Source organism: Thamnophis sirtalis, unplaced genomic scaffold (assembly GCF_051295495.1).
Source record: "Thamnophis sirtalis isolate CommonGarterSnake01/CBP01778 unplaced genomic scaffold, rThaSir2_p1.2 scaffold_7, whole genome shotgun sequence".
NCBI lineage: Eukaryota > Metazoa > Chordata > Lepidosauria > Squamata > Natricidae > Thamnophis > Thamnophis sirtalis.
In genome coordinates this window covers 40,163,364-40,189,636 of record NW_028261387.1, presented here as the reverse complement: position 1 = coordinate 40,189,636, position 26,273 = coordinate 40,163,364, and the positions used below count along the sequence as shown (strand labels likewise).

Genomic DNA, 26,273 nt, shown 5'->3' with positions numbered 1-26,273 from the left:
ACCCACCTGTCCGAGGTTATCTCCTCCCACCTGTCGCCATACAGCTGCAGCTGACCCCCTATGGGAGGGACCCAGTGATGGTCACTTCCCCCTGTGAAATGGGCGGGAGTTGTTGTTGTTGCTGCTGCCCCCGCGAAATGGCTTCCGAAAGGAAGACTGTGGTTGCCTGCTACGGGACCTATCTTGGTGTCTATCACCCCCTTGCTGGAAAGGTCTCTGGTAGGAGGATGAAGAGGCTGCTTGACCGGCCTCCTGGTTCTGGAAGGGCTGCTTACAAAAGGAACCAGAGCCCCTACGTTCGTTCCTTTTTAAGGTGGCCGGGAGGACCTTCCATTGGTTTTGATGACAAACTTTTCCAGGGCCTCCCCAAACAGCTGTCCTCCCTTGAAGGGAGCAGAGGCCAACTTCCATTTGGCTTTCATCTCGGCCTGCCAGTGCCGAAGCCACAGGAGGCGGCGAGAAATGATATTGGAAGCTAGAGCCCTGGAGGCAAACTTCGCTGCATTCAGCGAAGCATCCACTGAATATTCAATGGCTGTAATAATCTTGGTGAGCTCGTGGCGCCACCTGGACTTCCTGGGGGGGAGGCTTGGACCTGAGTTGTCTCAGCCAGAACAGGGATGCTCTGGTGAAAAATGAGGCCAGGCAGACGCCATGTGGGTTTTATGGCACACCTCCGACCTTTTATCCTCGGCCTTTAGGCCTTCCAGAAGGTCAGCTGATAAGTTGGAATTGGATGTTAAGGACACTACTGGGGCATCCACTTCTGGAAGTTTCAAAATGTCTTCCATTTTTGCATCCACAGAATAAAGGGCTTTATCCCCACCACTAGGGTTGGTCAGGGTGCCTGACTGGACCCATTGACGCTGGACCACATCCATAAAGAGGTCAGGTACAGGAATAAGTTCCTGGGCGGGAACCGCTTCCTTGAATAGTCCATGTTTATGGTCTTTGGATGAAGCAGATACCCGAGAAGAATCAGTTTTGGGGATGGAGCCTATCTCAGTCACCGTCATAGCCTTGTGCAGTATAGATTTGAACAAGGACGGCTTAAAAAGGCCAGTGAAGGCCGGCTTGTCCGGAGGGAGGACTTCGTCCTCTGAAAGAACGAATCCCTCAGCCCCTTATTCCTCCAAGCTAGAGGGTTCAGATTCAGATGAAGTGGGAGAAGAGGCCTGCTCCTTAGAGGTGGAGGCCTTAGCCTGATGTTTGGTCTTGGGAGCCCTTGATTTCCGAGAGTCTCTTCGTTTGATGCCCTCCGCAATACCCTGGGAGATGGCTAGAGAGATCACCTCCCTGATTTTAGCTGACAGTGCTGGGCTCTTGCCCTCCCTCAGGCGATGTTTGCTGGTGTGCCGGTGGCGCCTAGCCCTGCCTGAGCTGGAATCCCCTTCCTTGGGCAGGATGCCCTGGAAGGAGTCCCGATCTTCCCTGATAGAAGAGCTGGGCGAATCAGGATAGCCCCAGGAGGCCTCTGGTGAGGGATCTCTGGACCCATAGTCCTCCACAGAGAGAGACCTACTGCCCCTTGGAAATTGATCCCTTGGACTTAGACTTAATCTTCATAAATGTCAACGTCCATAAGGCAGTGACCGTTGCATTGTGAAGGCCAGGGGCAGGACGTCACGGATTACAGCACGCTATTGATTCCGATTTAGGGCGGCTTGTTGGGCATCGGTTATCGAGAAATGGAGTGGTTGAAGATCGTGAGCCACTTGGGATATCCACGTTTTCTTTGGGGCATTTCGTGCGATTTTCCACCCATCCGGTCGCAGCGAGTTAATTGATCGGTAAGGTAATTGATCCCCCTGATCTGAGGGGGAATGATCCCTGTGGTGAGGAGGGGCTAGAGGCTCTGCCGCCTTATGGGGACGAGATGCCTCCCTGGTCTCCTCTGGAAGTCCTGCAGTCCCTGGGGGTGACTTGCTACTGGTGCCCTTATTCCCTTTTTTGCCAAGGGATCCATTCTGCTACATTTGCTGGAGGGCCCTGCCTGCTCCTCCTGTGCCTCCCTGCATTCCTCAGCCATGCTGCACTGGATCACGAGTCAGGGTCTGGGAAGGCAATTATGAGCTGGATGGGCAGCCATGCTGGCCAGCCGGCTCAAGCACGCTTGCAGAGACTTCAGGAGGGAAGGGCCGCCTGTTGGACGGAGTCCTTCCACCACCCTTGGAGCCCCGAGACTTAGCTGAGGAGGGAAGGCTAGCCGGCGCCCCGGACTAGCCCCACACCCCCGGCGGCATTCTGCGGCTGAGAGGTAGAATGTCCTTTCCCTGGTGCGCTTCTCTGATCTTCGCTCTCTCGGAGCTCCAGAACCTCCACACGCGGCAACGATACCTCAGACGACTCAAAATGGCGGCCGGTGCACGCGCAGCCGCCTCCCACCAATTCCGCCGTCACTCAGGGAAAAGCGTGCGAAGCAGCTGTAACGGTCGCCGCTGTTGCCGGGCAGATTAGAGAACCACCGCAGCCAGCAGCAAACGCCCACGAAGCCCAGGTAGAAAGGCGGTCAGGAGGACCTAGAACAGGCATCTGTGCCCTCCCTACCCCCCTTTGCTCGCCAGCGGCAGCTGGACAAGCAGTTCCCACGCCGAGCCACTTGCGACCAGCGGATGACAGGGCTGGCCCGGGAACCCTCTCAGCGATAATAATCAAACCTTTACAAATACTCTTGTAGACAAGTAGAGAAGAAAGATGGTCACTTTGGATTTGGGAACCCCAGCCTATCTGTTCTTGGACTGGAGCACTCCCAAAACTGTCCCAACGGGCGTACTGAGTTTTTAAATTGAACATAGAGAGGCAAAGGGAGGCGTGGTCAAGAAAAACATTACTCAGTCCAAGGGCAGATAGGTTGTGTTAACCCACGCTTGGACTCTCCAAGCAGCGTACTGGAGAACAGCAAAATTTGCCTATTTAAAAAGAAATGTGTCATCCAGTAGCACAACTCCATCTACTCATCCAATTGGATTCTTCACTCAAAGTGAAAAGATCAGAACAAAGTAGAGATCTAAAGAAAATGCTGTAGTGCTTTGCAAGGCAGAAGTTAATGAATTCAGAAAAATTTATTAACAGTTTCACTCACTTCTTAAGAACAGCAAATCCAGTTTAAGAGCCACTGGTTTGCACTTAGTGGCAACATATAAAATATTTAGTCAAAGAGTCTACATACACTAGAAATATGCACACGCTTAACATGTAACACTAATAAGCCCCCCCATGCAGCTTTCAGTACTATAATGGCGGGGGGGGGGGAGTCCTAGAAATTTTGTCCGCAAGCTGTCCGTTTCCTGCATCAGGTTTAAAAGACCCACTCAAAGCAAATAGGCTGGATCATCTGTTTGCTTTTAAAATGCATTAATTGCCAACCAAATAAGTGACAGACAAATAAAGGGAGGCAAAGGTTCATTTAACAGGTGGGCAGTTATTGAAGGTGACGTTGATTCAGGTGCTTGCTGGCTTGTTCTTCCATTTGCATGGCTAGCGTTAGTTCGTCTAGAGTCTCTATGGAAAGTGAAAAAGGAGAAAACAGGCAAGTCAAAGTGAAGTCCATATTGTAAGGAAATTCAGAAAAAGCTGCTTCCTTTCTATTAATAATAATAATCCCCCATGTGGCCCACATGGAGTTTCATTAAATTGAAACATTACTGTATTTTTCGGAGTATAAGATGCACCAGAGTATAAGATGCAGCAAGGTTTTAAAAAGGGGGGAAAAAAGGTTTTGCACTTTTGCAAATCTCCCAAAAACAGCCCGTTTCCCCCCCCCAAAAAAGGGCATGAATAGCCTTTAGGAAGCTTATAGAGTGCTGCTGGGGACTGGGGCAAAAAATGGGCCGTTTTGCGCTCATTTCTGCCCTCCCCAGCCCCCAGGAGCTCTTTGAACGCCTTCTAAAAGGTATGCATGGCCATTTTGGTGAAGGTGCGGAGTTTCGAGAGGCAAAAAATGCTATATTCATCATCCAGATTTTCAGACTCTTTTTTGAGGGAAAAGAGTACGTCTTATACTCTGAAAAATATGGTAATTTGACTGGGACAAATGGAAATGAGAATGCTGGTCTTCCCTATACATCTGAAATAGAGTGCACCTCTGTGCTAGAATGACTCTCACGGGCACTGCAGCATGAGGTTTCTCATTAGTTTATGGGGGAAAATATTTTAATTGCTTCTACTTTTTCAGGTGTTAGATAACAATAGCAATAGAATTTGATTTATATACTGCTTCATAGTGATACAGCACTCTCTAAATGGTTAACAGAATCAGCATATTACTTCCAAGAATCTGGGTCCTCATTTTATACCCAGTTTATCTTTTGTAATGAGGGGGAGGGGGGTAAAGTCAGCTGCACCTTGCATGCAGGGCAGTTAATATACAGATGAAGCTCAGTATTCTTTCCAATTTAAAACTCTTCTTTCATTTCATGATAACTTAACTTCTTCCCTAAGTTTGGCAGAAGGCCATCACTTTTATTATCAATTCTATCTTTCATTCTTATATCTGTTGATCCTATGCCTATCTTGAAAATAGTCTTTTTACTCAAGCCATTTCAAGATTCTCCATAAGAGCTACTTTTAAACACATAAAATAATTTCTGGACCATCATAGCCTGATACTTTTCCTACTGTTCATGCAAGAGCATCAGCTCAGTGTTCTGGTTGGGAGAGTGTAAGAGTCAAGGACAACAGAGGACTGCCTCAGGACCTGCTTTATAAGAAGGCTTATAAAGCTATTTTCTACCTCCCACCAAAAGGGGAATAATAGAAATTGTTTCTCAACAGCATAGGATGAGATTCAGCACCAAGATTTCTGCATGCATTAAAAAGGGAGATTCAATGCCATGTGCCCATCCTATTTTGAACTACAGGGAGTAGCAGAATATCTCCCAGGCATTATAGATCTTACAAAGTCTCTGCCTTAACTGCAAATGTTGAAACAAAGGAGAATAGCAGCTTCCAGATCTTCCATTTCCTAAATTGGAAACTGAAGACTAATTCAAGAGCCATGCTCAATAGAACCCCCAGGATAAATCTGATTATATTCTTTAAAAAAGGGGGAAAGTAACAATGATATCACAAAAAACTATCTTCCCTTGTATTCATTGTGCTGGAAAGTTTCTGTCTGCCTTGTACTGTGTCACACTCAGCCTAGGTAGGAAATTTCTGATGGGCACATTCTCTTGGTAAAGCAGAAGAAAAAATATGCTCTCCTTACTTTCCCAGAAAACCTGAGGGTACTCCCTCTTTCCCAATCTGTAATTACAAGAGCTAATTTGTCTATAGAAGGGTTGTCAAACTCACGGCCTGCAGGCTGGATGCACCAAGTGCTGACCATACCCACCTCCATTTTAGTGAAGGGGGAAGTCGCAATATGTGATGACGTAATGCAAGTTTGACACCTCTGCTCTATAGAAATTGCATCTCTGCATTATTCCATAATCCTAAAGAAAATTAACTCCGACTGTTCTTTGGAAGGTCAGATACTGAAGCTCAAATACTTTGAGGACTCACTGTGAAAGACCTGATGTTGGGAAAGATTGAAGGCAAAAGAAGGGAACAGCAGAGGATGACATAGTTAGAAAATGTCCATCGGGCATAGGTTTGAATGGACTCTGGGAGAAGGTGGAGAACGGGGGTCCTGGCATTTTGTGGTCCATAGAGTCCTGAAGAATCAGTCACAAATTATTCTACAGGGTTTAGAATGCAATTTGCAAAACTTAGTAGTAAAGCTAAATTAATAAAGCAAGATGAATGTAAATGCAATATTTGTACCTTTCAGACTGAGGAACTTTTTGGATTCTTCATTTATGAAGCATTGGGTTTGGTACACAAAGGCCTCTAGGTCATAATCTGGTTGTTCCGCAATGTCCAGGAGATAGTTACAGTCGTTCATTTTCTGAATGCAGAATTTATAAGAAAATTGGGAGGGCTTTGTGAGATAAAACAAATTTACTGAATTGACAAAAATCAATGAAAATATCTGCCAAATTAGCAAGAATATGTGAGGTTTTCTTGTTGATAAGCATCTGTTCACAGACATAAGCATAATTTCATTATCTACAGCATAATACCTCAAAATATTGGTCACTTTAGAAAACAGAAACTTGCTATACCTCCCTGATTTCCTTAAGTTCCTCTACTGCTTTCTCTTCCAATTCACTAATCCGGGTGAGAGCATCACGAAAACTGGACAGATGAGGAGACAGCTCATCTTCAGAAAGCTGTTATTCACAAGGAAAAATATTAGCACACTTGCACCAAGTCCTGTTTTACCTAATTAAATTGGTCTTAAGCTATGCATATACATACTTCAAGAATATGGTCTGATTCTTCTCTGCTGATCTCAAACTCTTCACACTCAGTTTCCATACAGTTTTGTGCCTCGCCAGCTGTTCCATTGCTAGGAAGTTCCTTCACTCTGGAAACAGAGCAGAAGGATTTCAATACAAGTCCAACTGTTGAAATAAAGAACTCAAAACATCCTGATACATAACACAGATAAAGAAGCACAGGACTAGTACTTCAGCTTTTGTTTCATATGAAGAAACATACTGCACCCATTTCTTCCAAGTAGGGCAACATGAAGTGAGCAAAATGAAAAATTTCTATCTGATGCAGGAGTAACTGGATTAGGCTTTCCTTCCCTTGTAAATTTGACTACAAACGGTCCTGATAATCAGTTGTTTCTTCTTTTGCTGATACAGCAAGTACTTCCTGAAATTAAGTTGTTACTGAGACATGTCTACATTGAAGGGGATTTTTGACATTTTGATAGATTGCTTTTTGTGCAAGGGGGAAAAAAACCCAATTTGTTTGTATTAGAAACTCAGCACAGAGTTTGCCATTTCTAAATTGGTTCATGTGAGAGAACCACATTAGAAACTGAAACAATTTAGAAATGGCAATCTTAAAAAAAACCCTAAATTTCTTTTCCCATTTTGTCCCCAAGATATGATGAGATTTGCAAATGCAGATATCACTCACCTATCAGCATATCGCAAGGTATTTAGAGTATATTCACAGGAACTCATGCCTGGGGAAATCATTGCAATCTAAAAGGAAGCAAAATTATTACCAGCTTGCACTCAGCTCTTACCTTCTGCTAATCTATCTGCTTGTACTGTCACCTCTGCTTTCTTGGTCTTATTTATAATGAAGCATTTAAACTTTTGTAGATTTTTTTTTTTAGAATAGTTACTCAGAATTTAGGGTCCACAAACTTATAACTTTTCCAATCAAATATGTCCAGACTAACATCGTTTAAAAAACCTTTCCAAAAGTGTAAATTGATACATATAGATTGATGAAACAACACAATAGTTTTGTATTAAGATCTTAAGACCTCCTACACAACTTTTTAAAAAGATGTTTGTCTCGCCTTTATTATTTTCGTAAGTAACTCAAACTGGTGAACATACCTAATACTTCTTCCTCCTCCTATATTCCCCACAAAACAACCCTGTGAGATGAATTGGACTGACTTACCATGCAAGTTCTGGAATTTGTTCCAATGAAAGAATCCCTCAGCACCTGAGTAAGTTTACTTTCCCGAAAAGGTGTATGTTGTTTATTTTGACCTAAAGCACGAATACATTCCTAAAAGGTGGGGAAAAGGAGCAAGGATAATAATTTGCCCATGCATTCAGAGCCATAAGCAACCTGTAGCAAAGAAAGATTGTGGCCACTTAGATCTGACATTATCTAGGCCACAGGACAATAGGACTTTTGCTCTTACTGAGGCCAGTCGTACACTACAATGCTAGTATTATATTCTAGTCTGTACCTTTAGTGCCAGCAAGCTTTTGTTTATTTCTGCTGCTTCCATCCGTGTCTGACGATCGGCACTAGAGGTATCAGCACCCCTCTCATTGCCAGCTAAATCCACCAAGGAGAACTTGCCATGAAGCTTTCCTTTTTTGCGCAGAATAATTTGAAAGCAAGCATGTGATCGAGAGGAACTGGAATTAGCAAATGTATGTCCAGATGTCCTATAATGATAATAGAATTACTAATTACATAATATGTCAGTAGAAGACAGTATGGTTTGATTAGTCTTATCAAGCAAAATATTTTCATCATTATCACCATGCTGTGGTGTAACCAACCAGATGCTATGGCCAAACAGCAGTCAGAGAGGCAAGGGACAACCAATATAGAATTTAATTGATTTTTAATTTTCACTTTTAGGTTTAGGTTTATTAGATTTATATGCCATCCTTCTCCCAAAGACTCAGGGCGGCATACAACATTAAAAGAAGCACATAATACAAAAGTTAAAAAAAAATTAAATAGAATATCCCAAACCCAATTAAAATTGACATTTTTTTAAAAAAATTCAAATTAAAATTAACAGTGATCAATAATTTATTTTGTTTTGTTCAGGCCAGGCTGGCTTGCTGGAAAAGCCAACTTTTTAGGGCGCATCGGAAAGACCGGAGGCCGGGGATTATACAAAGCTCCGGGGGCAGTTCATTCCAGAGGGAAGGCGCTCCCACAGAGAAGGCTCTCCCCCTGGGGGGCGCTAGCCAACACTGTCTGGCCGACAGCACCCTGAGGAAGCCCACTCTGTGGGATCGCACTGGACGGTGGGAGGCTACCGGTGGCAGTGGTGGTCTCGCAGGTATCCTGGGCCTAAGCCATGGAGCGCTTTAAAGGTCATAATTAGTACCTTGAATCGCACCCGGAAGACAACCGGCAACCAGCGCAGGCTGCCTAAAAGGGGTGTAACATGGGAGCACCTAGGTGCCCCCATGATAACCCGCGCAGCCGCATTCTGGACCAGTTGAAGCTTCCGGGTGCTCTTCAAGGGCAGCCTGATGTAGAGAGCGTTACAGTAGTCCAGGCGAGAAAGGACGAGGGCATGAGTGACTGTGCACAGAGTATCCCAATCCAGGAACGGGCGCAACTGATGTACCAGGCGAACCTGGTAAAAGGCCCCCCTGGTCATGGCCGTCAGGTGTTCTTCTAAACTAAGCCGCGTATCCAGGAGGACGCCCAGATTGCAGGCCCTCTCTCAGGGGGCTAAAATTTCTCTCTCTATCATCAAAGATGGAACAAGATGCACAAATCGGGATGACAGAAACCACAGCCACTCCGTCTTGGAGGGATTGAGCTTGAGCCTGTTCCTCCCCATCCAGATCCGCACAGCCTCCAGGCATCGGGACATCACGTCGAGGGCATCGTTTGGGTGGTTTGGGATAGAGTTGAAAAGTTGGGTATCATCAGCAAATTGATGATACCGTAACCCAAAAGCACGGATGATCTCACCCAGTGGTTTCATATATATGTTGAACAGGAGGGGTGAGAGAACCGACCCCTGGGGCACCCCACAAGTGACGCACCTCGGGGTCGATCCCTGCCCTCCAGTCAACACAAACTGCGACCAATACGACAGGTAGGAGGAGAACCACCATAAAACGGTTCCCCCCACTCCCAACCCCTTGAGTTGTCGCAGTAGGATACCATGGTTGATGGTATCGAAAGCCGCAGAGAGGTCTAATAGGACCAGGACAGAGGAGCAGCCCCTGTCCCGGGCCCGCCAGAGATCATCGACCAATGCGACCAATGCCGTCTCTGTGCTGTATCCGGGCCTGAAACCCGACTGAAACGGATCCAGGTAGACAGCTTCATCCAGGGACTGGGGAAGCTGACGTGCTACTGCATTCTCAACAACCTTCGCGAAAGTTGGAGACCGGACGATAGTTGGCTAAAGAAGCTGGGTCCAGGGAAGGCTTCTTAAGGAGGGGCCTCACCACCACCTCCTTCAGGGCGGTGGGAAAGCACCACTCTCTCAACGAAGCGTTGGTAATCGCCTGGAGCCAGCCTCATGTCACCTCCCGGGAAGCCGAGACTAACCAAGAGGGACACGGGTCCAGCACACACGTGGCAGCACTGAGTCTCCCCATAACCTTGTCCATGACCTCGGGGGTCACAGGATCAAACTCATCCCAGATGGTCTCCACAAGATTCATCCCCGTCGACTCGCCTGAATTTACCCAGTCAGAGTCCAAGCCTGTCCGGATCTGAGCGATTTTATCCTGCAGATACTGAACAAAATCTTCAGCCCTACCCTGCAAGGGGTCTTTCCCAGCTCCTTGGTTAAGTAAGGAGTGGGTCACCCTAAACAGGGCGGCTGGGCAGTTATCTGCAGACACGATAAGAGCGGGAAAATGTTGCTGTTTTGCCGATTTTATCGGCACTAAGTAGGATTTAATATGAATTCTTACTAGTGTTCGATCAGATTTGGACCGGCTGGCCCTTCAACCACTCTCTAGGCATCTTTTCCGGCGTTTAATCTCCCGAAGCTCCTCGGTAAACCAGGGAGCTACCCGGGATCGACACCGGGTCAGAGGCCGCAAAGGCACAACACGATCCAAAACCCCAGTGGCCACCCTATCCCAGGCTTCCACTAGGGCTTCGGTCGAGTTGTGAGCAAGGGATTCAGGAAAAATCCCAAGCTCCATCAGGAACCTTTCAGGGTCCATCAGGCGCCTGGGGCGGAACCATCTAGTCGGTTCCGCCTCCCTGCGGTGAGGGGTAGTAGTATGGAAATCAAGCCTGATGAGGAAATGATCTGACTATGACAAGGGTTGGATAGAAATATCCCCTAAATCTAGATCATTCATCCACTGCCCAGAGACAAAAATCAGGTCAAGCGTGCGTCCCCCCCATTATGGGTGGGGTCTTGAATTAACTGAGTTAGGTCCATAGCCGTCATGGAAGCCATGAACTCCCTAGCTGACTCAGATGTCTCGCAAATGGAAAGCAGATTGAAATCCCCCAGGATCATAAGCCTGGGGAAATCAACCGCCAATCCAGCTAACACATCCAGCAGCTCTGGCAGGGCCGATGAAACGTAGCAGGGAGACAGGTACGTAACAAAAAGGCCCACCTGAACTCCAAGGCCCTATTTCACAAAAAAGGGACTCACACCCGCCTATCTGAGGCACAGTGACCTCCTGAGGTCTGAGACTTTCCCAAATAACCACCGCCACCCCACCCCCTGCCCTGGGCTCTCGGCTGGTGAAACGCCCGGAAGCCTGGTGGGCATAATTCACTAAGGGGAACACCCCCCTCTTGGCCCAACCAGGTCTCCGTAATGCACGCCAGGTCCGCTCTACCCTCTTGTATGAGGTCGTAAATGAGGGGAGCCTTATGTACCACGGACCTTTTAAAGTTGGAAGGGTCTTGTCTTAACTCAGTGATGTCGAACCTTTTAGATATCGAGTGCCCAAACTGCACATGTGTAAATGCCCAAACGGAAAGGTGTGCATGTGTGAATGTGCATGTGCATGCACAAACATGTGTGGACTTGCACGCATGCACAGCAGACATCCGAAGACCAGCTGGATGTTGGGAAGCGGAAGCTGGGCCATCCCAACACCAGCAGTGCAGTAAGAGGTAAGATCTTTTTCTTTCATGAGCTTCTGTTTCATCATTTGCAGGGAAAGAGAAGCTCACGAAAGAAACGACATGGAGATCGGACCTGGGGCAACAGCGTGCGTGCCATAGATTCGCCATCACTGTCCTAACTGGTCAAAGTGCAGTCCTCTCAATTTCTGGGTCTGGCAGACAGTCAGAGCATCTTCTAGGCATTAAGAATGTTCCCATTCTCCTTATTTTTAATTCAAATGGACAGGAATCCACAATGGCTTGTCTCCATCACTGTTCTAAAGTAATTCACTGAAATACAGCTTCTTTTTCACAACTTTCCTTGTACTATTAGTGCAAATAATATCAATCTCTGATAAAAAAAAATGCACTGAGTGTCCTGCATGCTTTATCTTTCTTCTCATAATTTGGACTCATCTTATCTAACATCATATTTCAATTAGTGTCCCCACTTCCAAGTTTAAGTATTAAAATTAGCATATCATGAAGGTCACTAATCTGCATAATGACTACAAAAGGTATTTTGCTATTCAAAGTGACGCTTCTGTATCCTTCATGATAAAATGCCTTCTCTTGATTATCTTCTTTAATTTCCTTAATTTTTTTTCATCTTTCTTTCAGAATTGTTTTTTCTAATGATTGGAATATTATATTTTTAAAAATGTATAAAAACTGCTAAAATGTTTTATATAGAATTTGATGCAGATTGTTTCTTTGGAGCAAAGTTTCTTTTCATTCTGTAACGAAAACATACCTGTACTGTAGGATAGAACCTAAGAATTGTGCCAAACCCAGCCTCTACAATTACGAAGTGCAAGAATAGCAATAGCACTTACCGTATTTTTCGGAGTATAAGACACACCTTTTTTCTTCAAAAAAGAGGCTGAAAATCTGGGTGCGTCTTATACACTGAATAGAGCATTTTTTGCCTCCCGAAGCCCTGCCCCCTTCACCAAAATGGCCATGAATACCCTTATGGAGGCTTTCAGAGAGCTCCTGGGGCTGGGGAAGGCAGAAATGAGTGAAAAATGGGCCGTTTTTGCCCCCCCCCCTCCACCCGCCCAGGAGCACTCTGCAAGCTCCCTAAGGCTATTCATGCCTTTTTTTGGAAAAAAACAGGCCTGTTTTCGTGAAAAAAGGGGCCGTTTTAGGGAGGTTTGCAGAGTGAAAAAACTTTTTCCACTTTTGGAAAGCCCTTTAACTGATTGATGAGAATTACATTGATCAAGTTCTGTGCCAGCAGAAACACCTACCGATCTACTGTATTTCTCTCTATATATTTCTCTCTATCCCTCTACCTACCAACCTATCTACTCTCTCTCTCTCCCTACCTTTCTACTGTATTTCTCTATCTCTATTTCTCTCTCTCTATCCCTCTACCTACCTACCTACACACACACTCTCTATTTCTCTCTCTATATATATACACCTTTATCTACCTACCTACCTACCTACCCTATCTCTCTCCCTACCTACCTACTGTATTTCTCTCTCCCTCTCTCCCTCTCTATCTCTCTATCTACCTACCTACTTTTTTTAAAAAAAATTGCCCCTTCAAAACCTTGGTGCGTCTTATACTCCGAAAAATACGGTATATACTGCTTCACAGCCCGCTCTAAACAGTTTACAGAGTCAGCATATTGTCCCCCAATAATCTGGGTCCTCATTTTACCAACTTCAGAAAGATGGAAGGCTGAGTCAACCTTCAGCCAATCAGGCTCAAACTCCTGGCAGTCAGCAAAATTAGCCTGCAATACTGGTTTCTAACCATTGCGCCACCATGTCTCTTATGTAATACTCCCTCCTCCCCAATAGAACTGGACATGTTGAGAACACTATATATGCTAAGCTAAAACACGGCCCAAAAAACAACTAACCTGCAGGCGCTTCCTACTTCAATCATTCGGATAACATCCTCAGCACAATTCACACGCATTTCTTGTAGGCCAACAACCTGGATCTGTTGTTTGCCATCCTCCAGCACCCGCAGCTTTGCTTTTTTGTTTAAAAGATCAAATAACTGAAATAAGACAAAACAAACTAATTCAAGTAAATATTAAAAGGAAGACACTGAAATGTACAAACTGAAGCACTTTAAGAGCCCATGTTTTTGCAACATGCAGCTTGAACAGTATTGTTAAACCCAAAAGCTATCTTAATTCCTTTCTTATAATAATGATTCATTCCCTGTGTAATAATGTTATTCAAATATCCAGCATGAGCATGGATCTTCATATCCAGTTATAGTTAGACAAAATTATATTCATTTGTTCGAAAGGTCTCTATTTATACTAAATTAACAACACTGTGATAAAAACAGTCCACATTTCATTGGCTAATACAGAAGGAATTTGTAATTTGTAATTTTAATAGATTTGTATGCCGCCCAATCCCAGAGGACCAAAGAGCAAGCAAGATATGCAGAAGTTCCAAATGAGTTTGCCAATTTATCCAAGCCAAGAGAACTATCAATCCCTTCAATTCCCTAACAGCAATACATTTTATACAAAGGACTTTATATAGGACTTTATATAAAGTCCTTTTTTTGCACTCATGAATAACACATACATGGCCTCACCTTTCCATTATATATCTCAAAGAAGGTCACATATATGTCTAGGCCTTGTGCCCTATATCGTGGCTGATTCTGAAGGAGGAATACATCCTGTGCTAGTAAGAGAAAGAAAACAAGAATACTCAAAAAAACATAGTTAGACCAAGAGAAACCTAAATTTATTTTAATTAAAATTTAATTTCATTCACTTGAGATGGTACTCCCCATATATTTAAAAGCTCTCCCTCCATATTAGAAATTAATATGGCAATAACTTTCACAGGAATTTTTGGCATTGTGTCCAAGACTTAATATTGAGGGGGAGAAGCAGCCTGATCAAAGTTACTGATTTAAATAATTTTAAAATATTGATTTAAATGATTTTAAAATATTCAAATTGTGATAGTACATACATGCAAAAGCGTATATTCCTTTTGAAGCCTTCTGTACTTTTCCAGAGAAGTCTCCACCCATGGTCTAAAAAGGAAACATACATTAGAAGACAAGATCTTAACAATTAAACAGGAATCTCATTATCTGCCACTTTTGATTATTTGCAAACAGATTAGAATTTAATTATTGCCGATACTAATCAACCTAATAACTTGTTCAAAAAGTACTCTTACACTTACTTTTCTATAAAGATATAAATGAAAGTATGTTTCAAATTTGCAAATTTCAGTCATCATTCAAATGTTTATATCTTGAAATAGAAGCTTTGTTATATACATAAACATACTGCTACTAAAAATGCTACTAGTACTAATCATACTACAGGACTACTGCAAAGGAATAATAGATTAATAAATAATTCCAAATGTATTTGGTTTTCCATTTATAAAAATCTGCTCCCACTCCCACACCAATACACTATGGACTGAAAATAGAGCAGGCTAACCCTCTTTAATTCTACTAACTTCAAACAAATTTTAGCAAGCTAAAATAAAATATTTTAATTGTTCATCTACAAATTATCTGGGTGGGAAAGCATAGAAATCAAGCATTTCATTTTCAAAATTCAAGGCAAATTGGCAGTTGATCTTACCTGAGCTGCATGTTTAAAAGAAGGTGTGGGAGGAGTAACACATGGGTATTAACCCAGTCCTTTTGCCCTGGAGACTGAGGTAATCTTTTGAGGCCACACCTCTGATCCTCCTTCTGCTCTCCCAGATTAACCGATGGTCGTAGCAGAGCACCTGGAAGGAAGGAACAACAGAAGAACGCAAGCACACGTCCTTCCTATTTGGCCCTGACTGACCACTGAGGTAACTCAGGCCCCTGGCGTGGGCGCCCTAAACAAGGGGGGGGGGGAGTGATCTCCTTTTAAACATGCAGTTCAGGTAAGACTAACTGCCAGTTTCCAAAGTGAGGTGTGGGACATGGGACATACCATGGGACATACCAAAGCTCGATGTCCTTGGGAGGGATCAATGGGCCTGAGCCCCTCGAGAGTCTAGGACTCCCTGCAGAACCCTCCTACCAAAGGCTGCCTCCACGGAGGCAGAGGCATCTAGTCGGTAATGCCTAATGAACAGTGAAGGAGACGACCAGGCGGCGGCCCGGCAGATCTCCTCTATGGCAGTGTTTTTCAACCACTGTGCCGTGGCACACTAGTGTGCCGTGACATAGTGTAAGGTGTGCCGTGGGAAAAACACTTTATATATAGTGAATATAGGCACAGAGTTAATTTTTTTAACATTTTCTAATGGTGGTGTGCCTCGTGATTTTTTTCATGAAAAAAGTGTGCCTTTGCACAAAAAAGGTTGAAAAACACTGCTCTATGGGGACCTGGGCTGCTGAGGTGGCCGCACTTCTGGTGGAGTGCGCTGTGATGCCCTCCAGGACTTGGATTCACCGTGCCTCGTAGGCCTGTGAGATGGCCGCCCTGATCCACCTGCTAATGGTGGCCGGGGAAACCTTAGCGCCTCTGGTGGACGGTTGAAATGACACAAAGAGGGCTTCTGAACATCTAAAGGGTGCCGTGCGCTTCAGGTAGATGTGCAAGGCTCTTCTGACATCCAACTTGTGCCAAGATCTTTCCCTATCCCTGGAGGGCTGCGGACAGAAGTCCGGCAGCACTATCTCTAGAGTCCTGTGGAAGGGGGAGTTGACCTTGGGCATGAATGCAGGGTCCAATCTGAGGATGACCCGGTTCTCAAGGAAGGTGCAGAGGTCCGCTCTGCTGGACAGAGCATTGATCTCAGATACTCTCCTGGCTGAGGTGATGGCAACCAGGAAAACGACCTTAAGGATCAGAAATTGTAGGGAAACCTCCCTCAAAGGTTCGAGAGGTGCCTCCGTCAATGCCTGGAGGACCGTGAGTAGGTCCCAGGTGGGGAATCAATGGACCACTGGGGGTTTCATATTCGCCGCTCCCTTAAGGAAACGCCTGAGGACCGGATGTTGGGACAAGGGTGGTGCGTCCACCCCCCCCCCCAGGATGGTGGAAAGGGCAGAGACCTGTCTCCTAAGGGTGCTGGGGGCCAGGCCCTTCTCCAGGCCTTCCTGTAGGAAGTCCAGAACCTGGGGTACAGAAGCTAAGGCAGGTAGAATGTCCTTTGCCTTACACCAGTCAGCAAAGGCCACCCAGGAGGCGTTGTAGATGCAAGTGGTAGACTGCCTCCTGGACACCTCGACGGTCCTAATGACCCTTGAGGAAAAATGGGCCCCTGTCAGCTGTTCCCGCTCAATCGCCAGATGGTCAGATGGAGCCACTCCGGATCCGATGCTCCAGAGACCCCTGGTGTAGAGACACCTCCCCCGGAGGGGATCCTCCAGTGGGAAGCTGAGGACAGCTCCACCAAGTCTGCTAGCCAGGGGCGGCGTGGCCAGAAGGGGGCCACTAGAATCATCTCTGCTCCCTCTGACACGAGCCTCCTCAGGACCCTGGGAATGAGGGGAAGAGGGGGAAAGGCGTAAAGTAGACCTGGTGGCCATCTGCAGCAGAGGGCGTCCGTGTCCATGGCTCCTCTGGAAGGGAACCTCGATACGAAGTTCAGCAGCTGGGCATTCGCTGGGGTTGCGAAGAGATCCACCTTCGGGTGCCCGAACATTTCGCAGATCTGCTGGAAGACGCTGGGATGGAGCTGCCATTCTCCGTTGTTGACCGTCTCCCTGCTGAGCCAATCCGCTTGCTGGTTCTCCATTCCGGAGATGTGTTCCGCTCTGATGGACTGGAGATGCCTCTCTGCCCAGTTTCCTAACCGGAGGGCCTCAAAGTGGGTGCCCCCTTGCCTGTTCACGTGGGCCTTGGCTGCCACGTTGTCCGTCAGGACCAGGACATGATGACCGGTCACCGTGGTCTTGAAGTGTTGTAGGGCCAGGTGGATGGCCCTGAGCTCCAACCAGTTTATGTTGTTGCGCAGATCTGTTGGAGTCCAGCGGCTCTGGGCTATCTGAGTCTCCAGGTATGCTCCCCAGCCGAACAGGCTCACATCTGTCGTGAGTACCTTCCTTGCTGGCTCCTTGAAGAGGGATCCTTTGTCCAGTGCTGGGGTCAGTCACCAACGGAGCGAGAGCAACACCTGGGGCGACACTCGAACCTTGAATCTGGCGTTGCTCGTCCCCGCCTTCTGATATGGAAGCAGGAATCACTGAAGCTCCCTGGCATGAAGGCGAGCCCAAGGCACGATCCCTATACAAGAAATGAATTTCCCAAGGAGCCTGGAAAGAAGAACTACAGGGACAGAGCGTAATTTACGAACATGAATCAGCTGCACAATGCTGTTCTTTCGCTCCTGGGGAAGGAAAACCTCCCCCGACCCCGAATCTATAATAGATCCGAGGTGCTGGAGCCTGGTAGATGGAACCAGCTGGCTCTTCTCTAGGTTGATAGAGAACCCCAGGGACCTGAGAGTGTTGATGGTGGTCCCCAGGTCCTGCCTGGCCGTGGCTGGGGACCTGGCTAGGACGAGGATGTCATCTAGGTAACAAAACAGTCTGACTGGGAAGGAGCGCAGGTGACCTGCGGCTGCGGCCAGCACCTTGGTAAAGGTCCTGGGGGCTGAGGCCAGCCCGAAGGGTAGGGCCCTATATTGAAAGTGATTGCCTTCATGGGAAAACCTAAGGAATCTGCGATGTTCCGGGGCAATTCTGATGTGAAGGTAGGCCTCCGTGAGATCGATGGAGGCCAGGAAGTCGCCCTGTCGGATGCCCTCTAAGATGGATTTCAGAGAAGCCATCTTGAACCTACAGTAGACCACCCTGGAATTGAGCAGTTTAAGATCCAGGATGGCTCTCCACCCCCCTGAACTCTTGGGAACCAGAAATAGGTTTGAATAGAATCCGGAATCTCTCTCCCTCTCTGGGACCTTCTCTATGGCCCTGATATCTAGTAGGTGTTTGATGGCCTTAGCCTTAAGGGCCCTTTTGGCTGGATCAGCAGAGGAGGCGAAGGTGCGGAACCTGTTTGGGGGTTGCGAGCGGAACCCGAGCTTAACAGCCTGGAGGACCCACTCGTCTGAGGTGATGCGCTCCCAGGCGAAAAGGGAGAGGCGACCGCCAATGGGGTGATCCGTGGATGGATCACTTGAACCTGCAGAATGGGCGACCGCCCCCTCCTCGAAAAGGCCGCTTGCTCTGCTGCTGGCCCCTGAATCTGTCTCTAGAAAACTGTCTATCCCCTTGTCTGTGAAACCTGGGGGTCTGGTACCTGTGACTCTGGGCATCTGATTCAGGCTGGCGGTAGGATGTTCTCCTGGGGTAGGGAGCGTGTCGGTGATCCGACCATCTGGACGTGGTTGGGAGAACCTTCTTTTTGTTTTTGTCCTCCACCAGAAGAGGATCCAGCGAGGCATCGAAGAGCTTGTCCCCGGCGTAGTCTGCTCCTGCTAGGTGCCATTTGGCTCGGGACTTCGCCTGCCAGTGGCGCAACCATAGCAAGCACCTGGACGCTACGGAGGAAGATAAGGCTTGCGACGCATACTTAACTGCATCCAGGGTGGCGTCAGCTGAGAATTGCATGGCTGCCAGCACCTTCAAGATGTCCTGCAGCAGTCGTACCTCCGTGGCCAGGGTTCTGTCTCTCAGCTGTTCCAGCCACAGCACAGTGGATCTGTTGAAAAAGGATGCAGAAGCGGCCGCCCTAATGGCCCAGGTTATTGCATGGAATGTTTTACGTAAGACAGTCTCCGCCTTCTTATCCTCTGCTTTAAGGCAGTTTGCAATGTCTCCCGTCACCATGGTTGAGGCTGAGGCTAGGGTGGCAATCGGGTTGTCCACCTCCGGGAGCTGGAGTGCCTGGGCAAAGGTAGGGTTGAGGTTATAGAACCTCCACTCATTGCCCCCCGGATTGGGAAAGGATCCTGGTTTAACCCACTGGGAGTTTAGAACCTCCAGGAACATCTCTGGAGTGGGAATCTCCTCCTTCTCTACGGGGGTCTATGGAAGGGACCCTTCTTGCTACTCTTGCTGGTGCTAGGCGTGGCAGTGGCCGGCCTGGGGTCTGGTGGGGGATCCAGGTCTGCTGTGACTCTGGCCTTCTGGAGTAGGGAACTAAATAAGGAGGGGGGGGAAAGGCCAGTTATATTGGGGGCCTCTGTAGACTGAGCATCCTCATCCTCAGAAAACCCCACCTCCTTCAGCTCCCCTTCTTCTATATCTGAGGCTTCACTGGCAGTGGAGGGAGAAGGGAACCCGGGCTCTCTGGCAACAGAGGCTCTGGGGAGAGTCTGATGATCCCTGGGCTGGGAAGATCTATGTTGAGAGCCCTGGGACTGGTACTTCAACCCAGAAGCCATCACTTGAGCTATGGCCCTGGCTAAAACCTCCTGAAAACTCTCAGGTAGCTCTGGGAGGGAAGGGCGGAGCTCTGGAGGTTGCAAGTGGTCCCTTGCCTCTGGCAATTCTGGTGCCAGCCTGTGCCTAGCTGGGCTGGAAGCCCTGCGACCAAAGGGGTCCCCCCTCGTCTCAGAAGAATGGGCGGGCAAAAGGGAGGGTGAAATAGAGCTGTGCCTTCTGCCTGAGCTGCTGGGGGAGCCAGGGGAGGTCGCCTGGGCCTCTGCCAGCGTAGGGAGCCTGTGGGGGGAGCGTGACCTGGAAGGCGATGGGCTGATGGTCACCCTAAATCTCCTAGTGGAGGCCCTGGTAACTCTGTCCCCTTTAGAATGGGTCTCTTTAGTGGATACCCTGGGAGTGCCTTTTCTGGTGGGAGACCTCCCTCTGGTGACCTGGGAAGCTCCCTTGGAAGTCCCTTCGGCTGGATCTGGGTCCCCTAGGGCTCTCGGCCCAGCACCCCCACTCCTTGCCGCGTCCACCATGCACTTACGATTCTGCCGCTCACCCCTCCTCGCTCTCTGCCGGCTCAGCTGTTTAGTGCGATGCTCCTTGGCTCACGCTTCTTTCTCCAGCCGTCGACCCACGGCTCGAGCACTGGTCCACACCAAAATCCAGGCCCCTGTGCAGATCTCCGGCAGAGTGGGGGCCACTCTAGGCCTCTTCCGGCCTCCTCGGTGCCTCTTGAGCGCTCCCGGCTACCGTAGATGGTTGCCGGTCACGCGCTCACCCACGTGCTCAAGATGGCGATTGCTGACCTGCGGCCTGAGCCTCTCTGAAGCTGGGACGTGTTGGGGCAATCCCCTCCGGATCCCCGATCCTCCGGAGTCCTAGTCGGGCAGCTGCAGGCCGAAGGCCTCTCCACGCACTCCGATCGGTCCGGAGGCTCCTTCCCCTCTTATGCGACCGTCCGGCCGCTTGGAGAGCGTGTGCGTACTAGCAAGGCAGCAAGGCTTTCGCTAGCACGGCAGAGCACATTCAAGGAGGAATGCAGCGATCGGATGCTTCTTGCGGTAAGGGGAAAAAAAACTCTAGAAGAAAAAACTTACAGAAAAAAACCCCTAGTCTTCCTAGGTGAGGGAGAGTCAGGAAAAACACTCCTTCTGGGCTGGAGACTGAGGTTAATCTGGGAGAGCAGAAGAAGGATCAGAGGTGTGGCCTCAAAAGATTACCTCAGTCTCCAGGGCAAAAGGGCTGGATTAATACCCATGTGTTACTCCTCCCACACCTCACTTTGGAAACATGATGACTTTCCAATTTTATCAGGGTGGCATTCTTATAAACTACTGTAAAGATAGCATGTTTTTAAGTCAAGAATTTTTCAGATAACCATTTAGAAGTAGTTTAGACTACTTCTGTTTGATTCAAGTTATTAACTAATTCAGGGAAATGGAAATTAAAAATATAACAGAAGCCAACACTCACGTGAGTTTTTCCACTACCAGTTTGGCCGTAGGCGAAACATGTAGCTTTCCCTCCTTCAAAAACAGTGTGCACAAGTGGTCTAGCAGTAAACCTGACCAAGCATAAGAACAAATAGAAAACATCAATGAGTGAAACTACAAAAAGCAATCTGTAAAATATTATCAGTAGCAATTATATCTGTGTTCAATAAAATATTGACACAGATCAAAATTCTAGACATTTTCAGGATCAGAAGTGCACAAAGGTCAACACCGTAATTATAGTGGTTGGGTAAAAACTCAAATGCTATCGTTGTACACAGAAAGTAAGATAGCACATTGAAGAGCAGAATTTCCTTCTAAGCAAAGTGAGGTCCATTGCCAGAGACATCCTCCACTAAGCATGTACAATTTTCACTATCCTCCAATGGGCAAAAAAAAGGAAAATTCAAGAAACATTGGTTGCCAATGGATCCATGGGAGATTCATTTCTCTCACTTCCAAAGAAGCATTTAAAACAGCTCTATCTCTATTTCACAGCATGAGTATGGAAAGAAACACATTGGTTGTATTTTAATGGGAAGTTTTGTTCTATAATTCCAGAATGTAGAATTATTGCAAAATGCAGCTGTGGAAATATTAAAAATGTTTACAAAACTTTACAAGCACATTAACACAGGTGAAACATCCCTTTTCAAAGCATTGAAGTAGCTGCATGCTGCAAAAGTTTCAGGTACTTGAGAGGTTTAATCTGGATGTCTTTCATGTATATGAGTATAAAGGCAACATTTCTATTATGTTTACCAACAAAGCCCATGTCAGCAAAGCCCACGTAATAAATATGTATATATTTACATAGTCCTGACAGCACTGAAAAAAGTGACTTATGACCATTTTTCTCCTGACCATTGCAACAACCTCATGGTCACCTATCAAAATTTGGACACTTGGCAAGTGGTATGAATTTATAATCATTGGACATTATGCTAGAATGTTTATTTTATTTTTTTGCTTGCTTGTTCGATTTCTATAGTTGTCCATCTCAGTCAATGACTCTGGGCAAGTTTATAAATATAAATATTAAAAAATTAAAACAATAAAAATACTAACAATTTCTAGATTAAATGTACATAAGAGCAAGATACTTGGCCAATCAGGTATAGATGCCAATAGAGCCCTCACAATAATTCCCACTACTACCATAACTCAAACCAATAAACCAATATACACTACAGTTGCTGTTTATCCTAGCTACACAATCAAAAATAATGGCAGTGCATACTTCCTCCACCCTCCAAAAAATGATGTTAGAGGCTAAGATTAAGACAACTCAGAGGATAGTCAGCAGATGGAATTATAGAAGGAGTTAAGATTAAGGATAAGACTCAGCTACTGAAAAAGTTCAAGGGACTGACTCTATCTGAGACCCTAGAGACTGCTAAACAAAGGCTCACAGCACTGGCTACCAGGCTAAGGAGGTACACTAGAGAAGTAGAGACCTTTAAAGAACCATCCAAAGTGTACTCCCAACTGCAATGCAACAACACAGTAATAGCTGAGCCATCCATAGCAGAAACTGAATACTACTAGAAAAACATACGGGAGAAAGAGATAACATTAACACAAGTGCAGAGTGGCTGCAGGAACTGAAAGCAGGTTTCCCAGAACAGAAACCATCACAATAGCAGAGAGTCAACAGTAAATCAAGCACATGAAGTCCTGGACAACACCTGGCCCAGATATGATCCCCACTTACTGGCTAAAGAAATGAATAGGAGTGCATGAATGCCTAGTAGCATAGATGAACCAGCTGCTAGCAGCAGGTTTCCATCCAGACTGGCTAACACAAAGAAAGACAGCACAAAGTACCAAGATCCATAAAAGCAGATGTCTACCACAATAAGTAGGATCCAAGGTGAAGACTACGCACAGAGATCTCAGAGATACTGCAATACATAATGGTAAGATGTATGATGCAGGTAGGAACAGCAAACATTGAATGGCACAACCAAGTAGCTGGCATTGTGTACAGGAGCATTAATGGGCTAGATTTCCCAAGTCCAGTGAAGGTTGTGGAGAATCACAGGGCTAAGATCCAGTGGCATTTCCCAATCCAGACAGACAGGCAGGATCTGGCCAATCAACCAGTCACTGTGGTAAAAGGCAAAGACCAGAAGATAGCAGTGGTGGTAGATTATAGCAGTGCCAAGGCACAGCAATGTAAGGAAGGAGTATATGATGCTGGAGAAGATTGTAGAGAAGAGCCTGATGGAAGAACTAGAGAAAACATGGAAAGAAAATATTAAAATGGTTCCAGGGGTAGTAGAAGCACTCAAGGACTGTGACTCCTAAGTTGGGAGAGTGGCTCCAACAATTCCCAAGAACATCAGAGCTCTCCAGAAGAGTGCAATTTGCTAGGAATAGCAAATACAAAGAGCAAAATTCTTATTCCACCAAGTCACTTTGGCAGCATAGCACCCAGAAAGCATCAGCTATGATGTAATCCTCAGTATTAACTTTGCAAAGTGTCGCTATTCTGCCAGGAGAAAAAAATGTGCATTACCAATAAACCATCTCATTGGTAGCTTTTTCATCAAATGAGAAGTCAAATCGAAAAGGCTGGTTTTCAAGATATTTTGTCAGATCCACCTTCATCTTTGGTTCATGCACCAGGATGCTGTTCTTGCTAACAACAGTGATTATATCGCATTCCTTCTTTCCAAGTTCTGTTTACAGGGGAAAAAGTAGAAAAAATGATCCATGAAATAGGACTTTGTGAACTCCACAAGCATTTAAACATGCTAGGAAGACAATAGTGTGTATGATTATTGTTGCAGAAGACTAATAGCCTTCGTACAGAATATTTGGGGCAAAACTGTGATTGCTATGGGAAGTGTAAGAAAAAGATTTAAACAAAAAAATTTGTTTCAGTTCAAAAGTGATAGGATAATTAAAATTAGATGTGATCAATTATAACTCCTGTCCACTGTATCCCCAAGGTTTGTTCAAAAGGTCTATAAGTACTGAAATGTATTCTTCCCTGGTTTTCTGTTTTCACTTGACATTGCTCTAAAATGATATTTTAACTCAGTAATGGCATGCTAGCTTCCAACACATAATAGCTGAAGAAACAAAGAACCCATTATGAGGAACAATAGTGAATTGAAATGTGAATTGCTAAGTACTGAATGTCATCTTACCTTGCTTATTTAAGGGTCGTTTTCTCACACAGACACAAATTCTATGCTCTTCTATCTTAAAAGAAGATTGCAGATTGCATTAAGGGATAAGGTCAGACAACTTTTTTCACTAACCCCTCAGGGTTGTCCATGTGAAGAAAGGGAATATCAAAAAAGTTAAGATTGCAGGCACAACTGTATCTGCCATCTTTTTATGACACACATCAAAAAGAGCCAAGGTTTGGATTATGTAGTTGTGGCCATCATCTTGACTTTTTTGATAAACACACACACATGCACACACAGGTGGCACCCCAGAATCCATGCACGTTTTAAGAACAAAAAGCATAAAAAAGCTCATCAGAAAAGACACTTTGTTAAGAACTGCATATGACCACAAAATGTGAACCTCAAGGTTGTTGTGGGGAAAAACAAGCAGGAATATAAGGTATGTTCACTGCCTTGAGTTTTATATAAAAAAGCAGGATAAAAACATTTCATTATTATGAATAGAGATTGAAAACAGTAGTGTCAATGTAATAATGATTTTAACTTAAAAATCAAATTAATTCTTTCAAAACATCATGAAATCTAAGAAAACTCCCTATGTATTATCGTAGTGTTAGATAATATATGCTCAAGAATTTTTTTTCTGAAATTTAAATCTGAGGAATGCGGAATATAACGATTCTGTTAGTTTCCCCTACTCCTACAAATATGTAACAGAACAACCAAAATTACAAATATTTCAGTTGCTCTCTCACATAAGTTATCTGGGCAAAGCAAATAAGAATATATTGTAAAGAAAATCAAAAATAGGACTAATGTTAAGTGCTGGTGAAACCAGGCGATTAAGGCAGTTCAAATTAGTATAAAGATTTATTGCAAGATTAAGCTCTCTACAAGAATCTGAACTACTAATGGTCAAGGGAAATTAGCAGGAGTTATGAATAGAAAGGAATTGAAGGTGGGCTGAAGTTAGATCTCTTGTGGGCACGAAGGGACCAATGAAGTTTGACCCTTCTCTTGGGCTCAGTCTGGCCATCTCCTACATCTAGTGAAACCTAAATTGCTAATTTTTCCTCTTTAAATTAATTATTTGCAAGTATAGCTCATGAATAATAAATACATTTAAGATAGTTTACATATCTTTACTTACTGGATCATTCATTGATAAAGATTGGCAATTAATAGTATTTCGGTATTCTTTAACCATTCGTGCAAAATCCCAATTTGGACAATTACTGTCATATTCCTGTAAGATAAAATAGGTGGTTTTGGATTAGTGACAACCAAAGACCCACTTTTCCCCCTCTTAACTATATGAAGTGCTAATTTGAAAATAGAGGGAATAGAACATTCTATAGTACTTTTTGGAACATTTGAGGGTTGTTTTTTTTTTTACACTGTACTGGCTATACTTCTGAAAAAAGGTTGATGCCTGATGTATGTTGCTGTCTGGGAATGCTGACTTCTTTATATCAGCCATTTCCCAACTTTGACAGCTTCCAGATGGGTGGCCTTCATCTTCCAGAATTCTCAGCAGTGGCTGTGCTGGTTGTGAAATTCTAGGAGTTGAAATCCAAATTGCCAGTGTTGAAAAATTCTACTTTAGGCCAAGGTCTACAAAGTCCTGGCCTTCCAGATGGTGGTGCATTGTCATTCTAAGCATTGCTTATGATTAGCCAAATTGTTTAATGAGAACTGGGCTTCAGCAGCATCTGCTTTCTCATGTGTACAAGCAGACTGACTTATTACCTGATATAGTTTTTCTAAAGAAGACTATAGTCCAGGTAATACAATAGAAAATCTCTATCTGGAATTTTTGCTTAATTTGCTTTTCTATATTTCCCGTCACACTAATTCTGATGCTGTATAGTGGTGGATTTAATTGAACTGAATTGAACTCAACTGAATTCTTCACTTGACAACACTAAAATACTACTTCCTTATAGCTAGGGAATATGTTGTCAGTTGCAACTA

At 45.4% G+C, this 26,273-nt stretch overlaps 1 protein-coding gene across 1 annotated transcript in view; it reads right to left on the bottom strand.

The window, feature by feature from the left end:
• Positions 1 to 3,385: 3,385 nt before the first annotated feature.
• The window catches only part of KIF2C (kinesin family member 2C), a 33,680-nt gene continuing 10,792 nt past the window's right edge, over positions 3,386 to 26,273 (bottom strand). Inside the window, exons 8-21 of the mRNA XM_014061736.2 lie at positions 25,450 to 25,545; positions 24,312 to 24,366; positions 23,675 to 23,837; positions 21,134 to 21,224; positions 14,350 to 14,413; positions 13,961 to 14,052; positions 13,260 to 13,402; positions 7,775 to 7,979; positions 7,477 to 7,587; positions 6,976 to 7,043; positions 6,301 to 6,409; positions 6,105 to 6,212; positions 5,764 to 5,887; positions 3,386 to 3,501 (exon numbers count right to left, since the gene is read on the bottom strand). Coding sequence (XP_013917211.1) covers positions 3,422 to 3,501; positions 5,764 to 5,887; positions 6,105 to 6,212; positions 6,301 to 6,409; positions 6,976 to 7,043; positions 7,477 to 7,587; positions 7,775 to 7,979; positions 13,260 to 13,402; positions 13,961 to 14,052; positions 14,350 to 14,413; positions 21,134 to 21,224; positions 23,675 to 23,837; positions 24,312 to 24,366; positions 25,450 to 25,545 — 1,509 coding nt within the window. The 3' untranslated portion in view covers positions 3,386 to 3,421. The remainder of the gene's footprint in view (positions 3,502 to 5,763; positions 5,888 to 6,104; positions 6,213 to 6,300; positions 6,410 to 6,975; positions 7,044 to 7,476; positions 7,588 to 7,774; positions 7,980 to 13,259; positions 13,403 to 13,960; positions 14,053 to 14,349; positions 14,414 to 21,133; positions 21,225 to 23,674; positions 23,838 to 24,311; positions 24,367 to 25,449; positions 25,546 to 26,273) is intronic.